The 16241-nt window shown below is 55.6% G+C and overlaps 1 protein-coding gene across 3 annotated transcripts in view; it reads left to right on the top strand.

Moving 5' to 3' along the window:
- Positions 1 to 16241, top strand: part of LOC116956727 (phospholipase D1-like) — a 100159-nt gene that overhangs the window by 82261 nt on the left and 1657 nt on the right. For all 3 annotated transcript variants that reach the window (XM_076063660.1, XM_076063661.1, XM_076063662.1), the window contains 3 exons: positions 1389 to 1523; positions 2572 to 2725; positions 15731 to 15848. In XM_076063660.1, coding sequence (XP_075919775.1) covers positions 1389 to 1523; positions 2572 to 2725; positions 15731 to 15848 — 407 coding nt within the window. The remainder of the gene's footprint in view (positions 1 to 1388; positions 1524 to 2571; positions 2726 to 15730; positions 15849 to 16241) is intronic.

Below are 16241 nucleotides of genomic sequence, written 5' to 3'. Positions count from 1 at the left end.
GTGTGTGTACTATGTGTGTGTGTACTCACTGTGTGTATACTGTGTGTGTGTACTCACTGTGTGTGTATACTGTGTGTGTGTACTATGTGTGTGTGTGTACTCACTGTGTGTACTAGTGGGGTCTGCGTGGGTGAACCACGTGTACTCACTGTGTGTATGTACTCACTGTGTGTGTACTCACTGTGTGTGTGTGTACTAGTGGGGTCTGTGTGGGTGAACCACGTGTACTCACCGTGTGTGTGTGTGTGTACTATGTGTGTGTGTGTGTGCTAGTGGGGTCTGCGTGGGTGAACCACGTGTACTCACTGTGTGTGTGTACTCACTGTGTGTACTCACTGTGCGTGTACTCACTGTGTGTGTACTACTGGGATCTGCGTGGGTGAACCACGTGTACTCACTGTGTGTGTACTGTGTGTGTACTAGTGGGGTCTGCGTGGGTGAACCACGTGTACTCACTGTGTGTGTACTGTGTGTGTGTACTGTGTGTGTGTGTACTGTGTGTGTGTACTCACTGTGTGTGTGTGTGTTAGTGGGGTCTGCGTGGGTGAACCACGTGTACTCACTGTGTGTGTGTACTCACTGTGTGTACTCACTGTGTGTGTACTCACTGTGTACTCACTGTGTGTGTACTGTGTGTGTGTGTACTAGTGGGGTCTGCGTGGGTGAACCACGTGTACTCACTGTGTGTACTCACTGTGTGTGTGTGTACTCACTGTGTGTACTGTGTGTGTGTACTCACTGTGTGTGTGTACTCACTGTGTGTGTGTACTCACTGTGTGTGTGTACTCACTGTGTGTGTACTGTGTGTGTGTACTCACTGTGTGTGTATACTCACTGTGTGTGTACTGTGTGTGTGTACTCACTGTGTGTGTGTGTACTCACTCTGTGTGTGTGTACTATGTGTGTGTGTGTACTAGTGGGGTCTGTGTGGGTGAACCACTGTGTACTCACTGTGTGTGTGTGTACTCACTGTGTGTGTACTCACTGTTTGTGTGTACTGTGTGTGTGTACTCACTGTGTGTGTGTGTACTCACTGTGTGTGTGTGTTAGTGGGGTCTGCGTGGGTGAACCACGTGTACTCACTGTGTGTGTGTACTCACTGTGTGTGTGTACTCACTGTGTGTGTGTGTTAGTGGGGTCTGCGTGGGTGAACCACGTGTACTCACTGTGTGTGTGTACTCACTGTGTGTGTACTCACTGTGTGTGTGTACTCACTGTGTGTGTGTACTCACTGTGTGTGTGTGTACTAGTGGGGTCTGCGTGGGTGAACCACTGTGTACTCACTGTGTGTGTACTCACTGTGTGTGTACTCACTGTGTGTGTGTACTCACTGTGTGTGTGTACTCACTGTGTGTGTACTGTGTGTGTACTATGTGTGTGTGTGTTAGTGGGGTCTGCGTGGGTGAACCACGTGTCGTTCTGCGGCCTGCGCACGCACGCCGAGCTTGGCGGCCACCCCGTGACGGAGCTGGTTTACGTTCACAGCAAACTCATGGTGGTGGACGACACCACGGTGATCATCGGTGGGGAACACCGCACACACACACACACTCACCACAACAACAACAACAACCGCCATTCGCCACTAAGTGGCGGTGACGTCACCACGACGCTTGTGCCACACCTCACCACACACACCTCACCACAATCACCGCACCACACACTACACACACACACCGCATCACACCACACACACCACACACACACCTCACCATACCACACACACCGCATCACACTCACTACCACACCACACACACACCACACACACACTGCAACACACACACTCACTACCACACACACACACCACACACACCTCACTCACTACTACACCACACACCGCATCACACCGCACCACACTCACTACCACACACACTGCACCACACACACACACTACCACACCACACACACCATACCACACACACACCACACACCGCACCACACACACCACACACACACCTCACCATACCACACACACGCACCACACACACCACACACACACCACACCACACACACCAAACCACACACACCACACCAAACACACCACACCACACACACCACACCACACCACACACACCACAAACACCACACACACCACACACACCACACCACACACACCACACCGCACTTACCGCTCGCTGAACCCCACCGACCCCCAAAGACCTCACCATCACCATCACCGACCTCACCATCACCATCCTCACCATCACCGTCCTCACCATCACCATCCTCACCATCACCGTCACCGTCCTCACCATCACCATCACCATCCTCACCATCACCGTCACCGTCCTCACCATCACCGTCCTCACCATCACCGACCTCACCATCACCGTCCTCACCATCACCATCCTCACCATCACCGTCCTCACCATCACCGTCACCGTCCTCACCATCACCGTCCTCACCATCACCGACTTCACCATCACCGTCCTCACCATCACCGTCCTCACCATCACCATCACCGTCCTCACCATCACCGACCTGACCATCACCGACCTCACCATCACCGACCTCACCATCACCGACCTCACCATCCCTGACCCCACTGCTGACCCCACTGCTGACCCCCAGGCTCGGCCAACATCAATGACCGCAGCATGCTGGGGCGCAGAGACAGCGAGGTGGCGCTGGTCGCTGAGGACACGAACTTCGTGGCCTCCACCATGGACGGGAAGCCCTACCAGGCCGGAGCCTTCGCACACAGCCTGCGCACCTACTGCTTCAGGTACACACACACACACATACACACACACACACACATTCACCTGTACACACACACACGCACGTACACACACACACGCACACACAGCCTGCGCACCTACTGCTTCAGGTACACACACACACATACACACACACACATTCACCTGTACACAACAACAACAACAACCGCCATTTGCCACTAAGTGGCGGTGACGTCACCACGACGCTTGTGCCAGGCTATGTGCACCCTGAGGCCACGTGAAGTGTCGAACGCCCGCTGGCAGGAGGTCACGGGGCAGACCCAGGTGCCACGGGTCGACTGACTGAGATGACTGGCTGATGCACCACCTGTGCCCCCTACTGTGCCAACCTGCTGTGCTTTAGGCACCCGGCGCTCCGCCCGTTGTTCTGAGCGTCGCTCCTCTGCCCTCCATTGTTGTTGGAGGGCGACTGCCTCCAACTGACCAGTAGCATCCCTCACGAGCCTCCTCCACAGAGGCCGATCTTGACACCGCTGGTACCAGTCATCGGCAAGTCCACTCAGCTCCACGTCCTCCTGTACCACATCACTCCATCTCTTCTCTAGCCCATGCCGCGCCCGCTTAGCCCCCTCAATCCGGCCAAACAAAAGCTGTTTCGGCATGCGGTGGCTGGGCATGCGGGCTACATGACCCAGCCATCGCAGCCTTGCCTGCCGGAGGAGCTCACCGATGGGACCCTGCCCAGATCTTTCAAGGATTTGTGAGCTCCTCACACAATCCAGTCTGGTTAAACCCAGGATGGTTCGTAGGCAGGCCAGCCTAAATGTTTCTAACCGGCGAAGATGTTCCATTAGGGGGGTCCACGTTTCGCAAGCGTAGAGAAGGGAGGGAATGACTGTGGCCGAGAAGACCTGAAGCTTAGTGCGGAGCGACAGACCAGGTAGCTTCCACACAGCGTTACGCAACCGATGAAAAGATATTGCCGCTCGACTGATTCGGAGTGAGACCTCTGCTGTTAAACTGGAGCCAGTCATAAGCACACTGCCCAGGTATGGGAAACTCTCCACTCTCTCCACAACTGCCCCATCACCGATTGGGAGTTGTGGGGGTGGAGTGTCCGATGGTACAAAATACCCAGGCAGGTGCTTAGTTTTGGTGGGGCTGATGGTAAGGCCCCACCTCTTAGTGGCACGCTCCAGTCTCAGCAGCAGCGTCTCCAACTCCTCCTCTGAGCAGCTATTACCAAATCATCAGCATACATAACGTGGTTGAGCAATAGGGAGCCATCCCTTGACCGCACCCGGGCATCGATTAGCCTCCCATTATATCTGTACCATATGGAGATTCCCCCGGTACAGCTATTGAAGGCTTCACGAACTACGTGGTCAAAATATATGTTAAATAATGTGGGAGCCAGAGGACATCCCTGTCGCACCCCAAGGTGTACAGGGAATGGCTCTGACTCCCGGCCACGTAGTTTTACCCGGGCCCGCTCACCATCATGAAGGTCCTTAATGATCGTGAGCAGAGGGTCAGGTACTCCAAAAGCACGAAGAACGACCCAGAGCCCAGGCCTACTGATGGTATCATAGGCCTTGACCAGGTCAATAAAGCAGAGATGTAGGTCTTGTTGGAATTCCCTACACCTCTGCTGTAGCAGACGGACAGAAAATATGGCATCTGTGCAGGACCGCCCTTTCCTGAAACCGCATTGGGGCTCCGCAAGCGTCTCCTCAGCGTGCCTGGCAAGGCGATGCTGAATAATCCTTGCCAGGACCTTTCCCGGCACACTGAGGAGTGAGATGCCCCTGTAGTTGTTACAGTCTGTGCGGTCCCCCTTCTTAAAAATGGGGACCACCAGGGCATCCTTCCAATCCTGCGGAACCCGTCCAGTGGTCCAGACTGTTGTTATGATGTCATATAGGGCAGTCTGTGCACAAACGCCACCCTCCCTCAGCATTTCGCTTGGGAGATCATCTCTGCGCGCTGCCTTTCCTGGTCTCAGACTCCGGATCACCTTCAATACTTCCTCAGCAGATGGCACCTCAGCCAGCCACTCACAGGGGGTGACTTCTTCCAATATTTGAGGCACCGCAGCCTCAGCAGGGTCATCCTCACTTTGTGCCACGATGTTTTCCTGGCTGAGGGATTTTCCCTCCCCCAGGACCTCACAGAAATGCTCAGCAAATCTGCGAACCTGTTCCTGGGGGTCGGAGATTGGATCACCGTTTTTTCCCCTAATGATGGTAATAGGTGTGGCGCTGCAGGTTACTTTTTTGATGGAGTTAAATAGAGATTTGTGATCACGGGCCACTGAGGCAGACTCAATATCCTCAGCAACCCGCAACCACCACCCATCCTTGCAGCACCTCACGGCTCTCCTAACCTCCGAGCGAAGGCTGCGGTAAGCCTCCTCATTCTCTGACGTGGGATTCTGTAGCCGATGACAGTGGGCCTGTCGCTTTTTCTCAACCATCCTGAACACCTCCTCTGTCAGCCAGGGTCTCTGGGGAGGTCTGGACCGCGTACCCAAAGCAGCCATTGCAGCTGCATGAGTCACAGTCCTAAACCTCACCCATTTACCCTCGACATCAGGAGGAGTCGGGGACGATGCCAATCCCAGCCGCAAGCGCTGATGAAATTCTCGCTTGCAACTTTCATCAGATAACTGAGACCAGACCACTTTATGTTGGAATGGGGTCCTGGGTGTACACCCACCACCGGAGTGGAAGAATGGCAGGCACATCTTACAGATGACTAGTCGATGGTCAGAGGGCAGATCAGCTCCACGGTAGGTCCTGGTGTCAAGGACATGGGCTCGCATTCGCTGGTCCGTCACTATGTAATCCAGCAGATGTTCTTTCTTGGACCCGGCATGCATCCATGATGTTGTGTGGATGCGCCGATGCCGGAACAGCGTGTTGGTAATTACAAGCCCATGGGCTGCACAAAAATCTAGCAGCCTCCTACCGTTGTTATTGAGCTGATCTGGCCCATGCCCTCCAATCACTCCAGACCAGGTGCCAGTATCATGACCAACTCGGGCATTGAAGTCACCCACCATGATGACTCTATCCCGAGGGGCCACTTTAGCCAGCACCTGTGACAGGAGGTCATAGAAGGCATCTGACTCATCGGCTTTTCCTGCATCCCTCCACGGATGTTCATCTTCGGTGGGGGCATAAGTAACCACGACCACCATTCCTCGGCTCCGGTTGATGGGAAGGCGAGCCCAAAGTAGCCTGGGGCTTACAGCTTCCCACACCTCACCGCCACGCTCCCACGCCCCCTTCATTCTTTTGTTCAAAAGAAGACCCACACCCTGTTGTTTGGCAGTCTGCTGCCCCGAGTAGAGGACTGTCCACCCCTCATGGTGGCAGGAGCCAGAGCCGGTCCACCGGACCTCCTGAATGCCGCATAGATCCAGGCGGTACCGGTCCAGCTCCCGACAGAGGAGTGGCAGCCTCTCCTCCGCAGTGAGCGTTCGAACATTCCACGTGGCCACCCGTAGTGGCTTTTCGTTGTTTCTGGAGTAGCCCCGAGGGTAGGTATTCAATCTCCTGGCTCCGCCAATTGGGGTTTGGCCAGGAGACGTCATAGACGCCTGGCCCCCCGGGGCCTCCGGCACAAGCTTATTAGTTACATATTTCAGTTTAACTCGTGGTTTCGTGGTAATTAATTGAAGGTGTAGGGGTTACCAGCCCCTCGCACCCGTCCAGAGCCCCCGTTTAGCCCCTGTGGTGGACACATATGCCATGAGGGGAGGAGCCATTCAAAATTGCATCTCCCCCCACAGCACTGTCCACGACAGAGTTGCCCGTCCGGCATCGGACGGGCATCTGTACAACAACAACAACCGCCATTCGCCACTAAGTGGCGGTGACGTCACCACGACGCTTGTGCCAGGCTATGTGCACCGTGAGGCCACGTGAAGTGTCGAACGCCCGCTGGCAGGAGGTCACTGGGCAGACCCAGGTGCCACGGGTCGACTGACTGAGATGACTGGCTGATGCACCACCTGTGCCCCCTACTGTGCCAACCTGCTGTGCTTTAGCCACCCGGCGCTCCGCTCGTTGTTCTGAGCGTCGCTCCTCTGCCCTCCGTTGTTGTTGGAGGGCGACTGCCTCCAACTGCCCAGTAGCATCCTTCACGAGCCTCCTCCACAGAGGCCGATCTTGACACCGCTGGTACCAGTCATCGGCAAGTCCACTCAGCTACACGTCCTCCTGTACCACATCACTCCATCTCTTCTCTAGCCCGTGCCGCGCCCGCTTAGCCCCCTCAATCCGGCCAAACAAAAGCTGTTTCGGCATGCGGTGGCTGGGCATGCGGGCTACGTGACCCAGCCATCGCAGCCTTGCCTGCCGGAGGAGCTCACCGATGGGACCCTGCCCAGATCTTTCAAGGATTTGTGAGCTCCTCACACAATCCAGTCTGGTTAAACCCAGGATGGATCGTAGGCAGGCCAGCCTAAATGTTTCTAACCGGCGAAGATGTTCCATTAGGGGGGTCCACGTTTCGCAAGCGTAGAGAAGGGAGGGAATGACCGTGGCCGAGAAGACCTGAAGCTTAGTGCGGAGCGACAGACCAGGTAGCTTCCACACAGCGTTACGCAACCGATGAAAAGATATTGCCGCTCGACTGATTCGGAGTGAGACCTCTGCTGTTAAACTGGAGCCAGTCATAAGCACACTGCCCAGGTATGGGAAACTCTCCACTCTCTCCACAACTGCCCCATCACCGATTGGGAGTTGTGGGGGTGGAGTGTCCGATGGTACAAAATACCCAGGCAGGTGCTTAGTTTTGGTGGGGCTGATGGTAAGGCCCCACCTCTTAGTGGCACGCTCCAGTCTCAGCAGCAGCGTCTCCAACTCCTCCTCTGACTGAGCAGCTATTACCAAATCATCAGCATACATAACGTGGTTGACCAATAGGGAGCCATCCCTTGACCGCACCCGGGCATCGATCAGCCTCCCATTATATCTGTACCATATGGAGATTCCCCCGGTACAGCTATTGAAGGCTTCACGAACTACGTGGTCAAAATAGATGTTAAATAATGTGGGAGCCAGAGGACATCCCTGTCGCACCCCAAGGTGTACAGGGAATGGCTCTGACTCCCGGCCGCGTAGTTTTACCCGGGCCCGCTCACCATCATGAAGGTCCTTAATGATCGTGAGCAGAGGGTCAGGTACTCCAAAAGCACGAAGAACGACCCAGAGCCCAGGCCTACTGATGGTATCATAGGCCTTGACCAGGTCAATAAAGCAGAGATATAGGTCTTGTTGGAATTCCCTACACCTCTGCTGTAGCAGACGGACAGAAAATATGGCATCTGTGCAGGACCGCCCTTTCCTGAAACCGCATTGGGGCTCCGCAAGCGTCTCCTCAGCGTGCCTGGCAAGGCGATGCTGAATAATCCTTGCCAGGACCTTTCCCGGCACACTGAGGAGTGAGATGCCCCTGTAGTTGTTACAGTCTGTGCGGTCCCCCTTCTTAAAAATGGGGACCACCAGGGCATCCTTCCAATCCTGCGGAACCCGTCCAGTGGTCCAGACTGTTGTTATGATGTCATATAGGGCAGTCTGTGCACAAACGCCACCCTCCCTCAGCATTTCGCTTGGGAGATCATCTCTGCGCGCTGCCTTTCCTGGTCTCAGACTCCGGATCACCTTCAATACTTCCTCAGCAGATGGCACCTCAGCCAGCCACTCACAGGGGGTGACTTCTTCCAATATTTGAGGCACCGCAGCCTCAGCAGGGTCATCCTCACTTTGTGCCACGATGTTTTCCTGGCTGAGGGATTTTCCCTCCCCCAGGACCTCACAGAAATGCTCAGCAAATCTGCGAACCTGTTCCTGGGGGTCGGAGATTGGATCACCGTTTTTTCCCCTAATGATGGTAATAGGTGTGGCGCTGCAGGTTACTTTTTTGATGGAGTTAAATAGAGATTTGTGATCACGGGCCACTGAGGCAGACTCAATCTCCTCAGCAACCCGCAACCACCACCCATCCTTGCAGCGCCTCACGGCTCTCCGAACCTCCGAGCGAAGGCTGCGGTAAGCCTCCTCATTCTCTGACGTGGGATTCTGTAGCCGATGACAGTGGGCCTGTCGCTTTTTCTCAACCATCCTGAACACCTCCTCTGTCAGCCAGGGTCTCTGGGGAGGTCTGGACCGTGTACCCAAAGCAGCCATTGCAGCTGCATGAGTCACAGTCCTAAACCTCACCCATTTACCCTCGACATCAGGAGGAGTCGGGGACGATGCCAATCCCAGCTGCAAGCGCTGATGAAATTCTCGCTTGCAACTTTCATCAGATAACTGAGACCAGACCACTTTATGTTGGAATGGGGTCCTGGGTGTACACCCACCACCGGAGTGGAAGAATGGCAGGCGCATCTTACAGATGACTAGTCGATGGTCAGAGGGCAGATCAGCTCCACGGTAGGTCCTGGTGTCAAGGACATGGGCTCGCATTCGCTGGTCCGTCACTATGTAATCCAGCAGATGTTCTTGCTTGGACCCGGCATGCATCCATGATGTTGTGTGGATGCGCCGATGCCGGAACAGTGTGTTGGTAATTACAAGCCCATGGGCTGCACAAAAATCTAGCAGCCTCCTACCGTTGTTATTGAGCTGATCTGGCCCATGCCCTCCAATCACTCCAGACCAGGCGCCAGTATCATGACCAACTCGGGCATTGAAGTCACCCACCATGATGACTCTATCCCGAGGGGCCACTTTAGCCAGCACCTGTGACAGGAGGTCATAGAAGGCATCTGACTCATCGGCTTTTCCTGCATCCCTCCACGGATGTTCATCTTCGGTGGGGGCATAAGTAACCACGACCACCATTCCTCGGCTCCGGTTGATGGGAAGGCGAGCCCAAAGTAGCCTGGGGCTTACAGCTTCCCACACCTCACCGCCACGCTCCCACGCCCCCTTCATTCTTTTGTTCAAAAGAAGACCCACACCCTGTTGTTTGGCAGTCTGCTGCCCCGAGTAGAGGACTGTCCACCCCTCATGGTGGCAGGAGCCAGAGCCGGTCCACCGGACCTCCTGAATGCCGCATAGATCCAGGCGGTACCGGTCCAGCTCCCGACAGAGGAGTGGCAGCCTCTCCTCCGCAGTGAGCGTTCGAACATTCCACGTGGCCACCCGTAGTGGCTTTTCGTTGTTTCTGGAGTAGCCCCGAGGGTAGGTATTCAATCTCCTGGCTCCGCCAATTGGGGTTTGGCCAGGAGACGTCATAGACGCCTGGCCCCCCGGGGCCTCCGGCACAAGCTTATTAGTTACATATTTCAGTTTAACTCGTGGTTTCGTGGTAATTAATTGAAGGTGGAGGGGTTACCAGCCCCTCGCACCCGTCCAGAGCCCCCGTTTAGCCCCTGTGGTGGACACATATGCCATGAGGGGAGGAGCCAATCAAAATTGCATCTCCCCCCACAGCCCTGTCCACGACAGAGTTGCCCGTCCGGCATCGGACGGGCATCTGTACAACAACAACAACCGCCATTCGCCACTAAGTGGCGGTGACGTCACCACGACGCTTGTGCCAGGCTATGTGCACCGTGAGGCCACGTGAAGTGTCGAACGCCCGCTGGCAGGAGGTCACTGGGCAGACCCAGGTGCCACGGGTCGACTGACTGAGATGACTGGCTGATGCACCACCTGTGCCCCCTACTGTGCCAACCTGCTGTGCTTTAGCCACCCGGCGCTCCGCTCGTTGTTCTGAGCGTCGCTCCTCCGCCCTCCGTTGTTGTTGGAGGGCGACTGCCTCCAACTGCCCAGTAGCATCCTTCACGAGCCTCCTCCACAGAGGCCGATCTTGACACCGCTGGTACCAGTCATCGGCAAGTCCACTCAGCTACACGTCCTCCTGTACCACATCACTCCATCTCTTCTCTAGCCCGTGCCGCGCCCGCTTAGCCCCCTCAATCCGGCCAAACAAAAGCTGTTTCGGCATGCGGTGGCTGGGCATGCGGGCTACATGACCCAGCCATCGCAGCCTTGCCTGCCGGAGGAGCTCACCGATGGGACCCTGCCCAGATCTTTCAAGGATTTGTGAGCTCCTCACACAATCCAGTCTGGTTAAACCCAGGATGGATCGTAGGCAGGCCAGCCTAAATGTTTCTAACCGGCGAAGATGTTCCATTAGGGGGGTCACGTTTCGCAAGCGTAGAGAAGGGAGGGAATGACCGTGGCCGAGAAGACCTGAAGCTTAGTGCGGAGCGACAGACCAGGTAGCTTCCACACAGCGTTACGCAACCGATGAAAAGATATTGCCGCTCGACTGATTCGGAGTGAGACCTCTGCTGTTAAACTGGAGCCAGTCATAAGCACACTTCCCAGGTATGGGAAACTCTCCACTCTCTCCACAACTGCCCCATCACCGATTGGGAGTTGTGGGGGTGGAGTGTCCGATGGTACAAAATACCCAGGCAGGTGCTTAGTTTTGGTGGGGCTGATGGTAAGGCCCCACCTCTTAGTGGCACGCTCCAGTCTCAGCAGCAGCGTCTCCAACTCCTCCTCTGACTGAGCAGCTATTACCAAATCATCAGCATACATAACGTGGTTGAGCAATAGGGAGCCATCCCTTGACCGCACCCGGGCATCGATTAGCCTCCCATTATATCTGTACCATATGGAGATTCCCCAGGTACAGCTATTGAAGGCTTCACGAACTACGTGGTCAAAATAGATGTTAAATAATGTGGGAGCCAGAGGACATCCCTGTCGCACCCCAAGGTGTACAGGGAATGGCTCTGACTCCCGGCCACGTAGTTTTACCCGGGCCCGCTCACCATCATGAAGGTCCTTAATGATCGTGAGCAGCGGGTCAGGTACTCCGAAAGCACGAAGAACGACCCACAGCCCAGGCCTACTGATGGTATCATAGGCCTTGACCAGGTCAACACACACACACATACACGCACACACACAGCCTGCGCACCTACTGCTTCAGGTGCAACAACAACAACACACACAGCCTGCGCATCTACTGCTTCAGGTACACACACGCACACACACACATTCACCTGTACACACACACGTACACACACACACACACACATTCACCTGTACACACACACACACACATTCACCTGTACACACACACACACACGTACACACACGCACACACACAGCCTGCGCACCTACTGCTTCAGGTACGCACATACACACACACATTCACCTGTACACACACGCACATAACAACAACAACCGCCATTCGCCACTAAGTGATGGTGACGTCACCACGGCGCTTGTGCCCGGCTATGTGCACCCTGAGGCCACGTGAAGTGTCGAGCGCCCGTTGGCAGGAGGTCACGGGGCAGACCCAGGTGCCACGGGTCGACTGACTGAGATGACTGGCTGATGCACCACCTGTGCCCCCTACTGTGCCAACCTGCTGTGCTTTAGCCACCCGGCGCTCCGCTCGTTGTTCTGAGCGTCGCTCCTCTGCCCTCCGTTGTTGTTGGAGGGCGACTGCCTCCAACTGCCCAGTAGCATCCTTCACAAGCCTCCTCCACAGAGGCCGATCTTGACACCGCTGGTACCAGTCATCGGCAAGTCCACTCAGCTCCACGTCCTCCTGTACCACATCACTCCATCTCTTCTCTAGCCTGTGCCGCGCCCGCTTAGCCCCCTCAATCCGGCCGAACAAAAGCTGTTTTGGCATGCGGTGGCTGGGCATGCGGGCTACATGACCCAGCCATCGCAGCCTTGCCCGCTGGAGGAGCTCACCGATGGGACCTTGCCCAGATCTTTCAAGGATTTGTGAGCTCCTCACACAATCCAGTCTGGTTAAACCCAGGATGGATCGTAGGCAGGCCAGCCTAAATATTTCTAACCGGCGAAGATGTTCCATTAGGGGGGTCCACGTTTCGCAAGCGTAGAGAAGGGAGGGAATGACCGTGGCCGAGAAGACCTGAATCTTAGTGCGGAGCGACAGACCAGGTAGCTTCCACACAGCGTTACGCAACCGATGAAAAGATATTGCCGCTCGACTGATTCGGAGTGAGACCTCTGCTGTTAAACTGGAGCCAGTCATAAGCACACTTCCCAGGTATGAGAAACTCTCCACTCTCTCCACAACTGCCCCATCACCGATTGGGAGTTGTGGGGGTGGAGTGTCCGATGGTACAAAATACCCAGGCAGGTGCTTAGTTTTGGTGGGGCTGATGGTAAGGCCCCACCTCTTAGTGGCACGCTCCAGTCTCAGCAGCAGCGTCTCCAACTCCTCCTCTGACTGAGCAGCTATTACCAAATCATCAGCATACATAACGTGGTTGACCAATAGGGAGCCATCCCTTGACTGCACCCGGGCATCGATCAGCCTCCCATTATATCTGTACCATATGGAGATTCCCCCGGTACAGCTATTGAAGGCTTCACGAACTACGTGGTCAAAATAGATGTTAAATAATGTGGGAGCCAGAGGACATCCCTGTCGCACCCCAAGGTGTACAGGGAATGGCTCTGACTCCCGGCCACGTAGTTTTACCCGGGCCCGCTCACCATCATGAAGGTCCTTAATGATCGTGAGCAGCGGGTCAGGTACTCCGAAAGCACGAAGAACGACCCAGAGCCCAGGCCTACTGTTGGTATCATAGGCCTTGACCAGGTCAATAAAGCAGAGATGTAGGTCTTGTTGGAATTCCCTACACCTCTGCTGTAGCAGACGGACAGAAAATATGGCATCTGTGCAGGACCGCCCTTTCCTGAAACCGCATTGGGGCTCCGCAAGCCTCTCCTCAGCGTGCCTGGCAAGGTGATGCTGAATAATCCTTGCCAGGACCTTTCCCGGCACACTGAGGAGTGAGATGCCCCTGTAGTTGTTACAGTCTGTGCGGTCCCCCTTCTTAAAGAGGGGGACCACCAGAGCATCCTTCCAATCCTGCGGAACCCGTCCAGCGGCCCAGACCGTTGTTATGATGTCATATATGGCAGTCTGTGCACAAACGCCACCCTCCCTCAGCATTTCGCTTGGGAGATCATCTCTGCCCGCTGCCTTTCCTGGTCTCAGACTCCGGATCGCCTTCAGTACTTCCTCAACAGATGGCACCTCAGCCAGCCACTCACAGAGGGTGACTTCTTCCAATATTTGAGGCACCACAGCCTCAGCAGGGTCATCCTCACTTTGTGCCACGATGTTTTCCTAGCTGAGGGATTTTCCCTCCCCCAGGACCTCACAGAAATGCTCAGCAAATCTGCAAACCTGTTCCTGGGGGTCGGAGATTGGATCACCGTTTTTTCCCCTAATGATGGTAATAGGTGTGGTGCTGCAGGTTATATTTTTGATGGAGTTAGAGATTTGTGATCGCGGGCCACTGAGGCAGACTCCATCTCCTCAGCAACCCGCGACCACCACCCATCCTTGCAGCGCCTCACGGCTCTCCGAACCTCCGAGCGAAGGCTATGTTAAGCCTCCTCATTCTCTGACGTGGGATTCTGTAGCCGATGACAGTGGGCCTGTCGCTTTTTCTCAACCATCCTGAACACCTCCTCTGTCAGCCAGGGTCTCTGGGGAGGTCTGGACCGCGTACCCAAAGCAGCCATTGCAGCTGCATGAGTCACAGTCCTAAACCTCGCCCATTTACCCTCGACATCAGGAGGAGTCGGGGACGATGCCAATCCCAGCCGCAAGCGATGATGAAATTCTCGCTTGCAACTTTCATCAGATAACTGAGACCAGGCCACTTTAGGTTGGAAGGGGGTCCTGGGTGTACACCCACCACCGGAGTGGAAGAATGGCAGGCGCACGGGGGATCTTTGTCTGTGTCTACCTTCACAGGTGCTGCTGCTACTCGCTACTAACAGCACTTGCCCCTGCAGTCTGTTAGAGGCTACACGGGGGATCTTTGTCTGTGTCTACCTTCACAGGTGCTACTGCTACTCGCTACTAACAGCACTTGCTCCTGCAGTCTGTTAGAGGCTACACGGGGGATCTTTGTCTGTGTCTACCTTCACAGATGCTGCTGCTACTCGCTACTAACAGCACTTGCCCCTACATTGTGTTAGAGGCTACACGGGGGATCTTTGTCTGTGTCTACCTTCACAGGTGCTGCTGCTACTCGCTACTAACAGCACTTGCCCCTGCAGTCTGTTAGAGGCTACACGGGGGATCTTTGTCTGTGTCTACCTTCACAGGTGCTGCTGCTACTCGCTACTAACTGCACTTGCCCCTACAGTCTGTTAGAGGCTACACGGGGGATCTTTGTCTGTGTCTACCTTCACAGGTGCTGCTGCTACTCGCTACTAACAGCACTTGCCCCTGCAGTCTGTTAGAGGCTACACGGGGGATCTTTGTCTGTGTCTACCTTCACAGGTGCTGCTGCTACTCGCTACTAACTGCACTTGCCCCTACAGTCTGTTAGAGGCTACACGGGGGATCTTTGTCTGTGTCTACCTTCACAGGTGCTGCTGCTACTCGCTACTAACAGCACTTGCCCCATCAGTCTGTTAGAGGCTACACGGGGGATCTTTGTCTGTGTCTACCTTCATAGGTGCTGCTGCTACTCGCTACTAACAGCACTTGCCCCTGCAGTCTGTTAGAGGCTACACGGGGGATCTTTGTCTGTGTCTACCTTCACAGGTGCTGCTGCTACTCGCTACTAACTGCACTTGCCCCTACAGTCTGTTAGAGGCTACACGGGGGATCTTTGTCTGTGTCTACCTTCATAGGTGCTGCTGCTACTCGCTACTAACAGCACTTGCCCCTGCAGTCTGTTAGAGGCTACACGGGGGATCTTTGTCTGTGTCTACCTTCACAGGTGCTGCTGCTACTCGCTACTAACTGCACTTGCCCCTACAGTCTGTTAGAGGCTACACGGGGGATCTTTGTCTGTGTCTACCTTCACAGGTGCTGCTGCTACTCGCTAACAGCACTTGCCCCTACAGTCTGTTAGAGGCTACACGGGGGATCTTTGTCTGTGTCTACCTTCACAGGTGCTGCTGCTACTCGCTACTAACAGCACTTGCCCCAGCAGTCTGTTGGAGGCTACACGGGGGATCTTTGTCTGTGGGTGATGAATATCTCCCCCCCAGGTTGGTGCTGGGGCTGCTCGACTCTCCCGAGGTGGACATCTCTGACCCCGTGTGTGACCACTTCTTCAAGGAGGTGTGGATGGCGACGGCCGGACGCAACGCCACCGTCTACGAGAAGGTGACGGGGACACGCGGGGAGACACGGGGGAAGACGCGGGTGGAGACACGGGGGGAGACACGGGGGGAGACACGGGGAGACACGGGGAGAGACACGGGGGGAGACACGCGGGGAGACACGGGGGGAGACACGCGGGGAGACACACGGGGGAGACACGGGGGAGACACGGGGGGAGACACGGGGGAGACACGGGGGAGACACGGGGGGAGACACGCGGGGAGACACGGGGGGAGACACGGGGGGAGACACGCGGGGAGACACGGGGGAGACACGGGGGAGACACGGGGGAGACACGGGGGGAGACACGCGGGGAGACACGGGGGGAGACACGGGGAGACACGGGGGGAGACACGCGGGGAGACACGGGGGGAGACACGGGGGAGACACGGGGGG

Source organism: Petromyzon marinus, unplaced genomic scaffold, assembly GCF_048934315.1.
Source record: "Petromyzon marinus isolate PM22_M1 ecotype Great Lakes invasive population unplaced genomic scaffold, UKy_Petmar_22M1.pri1.0 PM_Scaffold_17, whole genome shotgun sequence".
Lineage (NCBI taxonomy): Eukaryota > Metazoa > Chordata > Hyperoartia > Petromyzontiformes > Petromyzontidae > Petromyzon > Petromyzon marinus.
The sequence above is the reverse complement of the archived record's forward strand: the minus strand, read 5'-3'. Positions and strand labels throughout refer to the sequence as shown.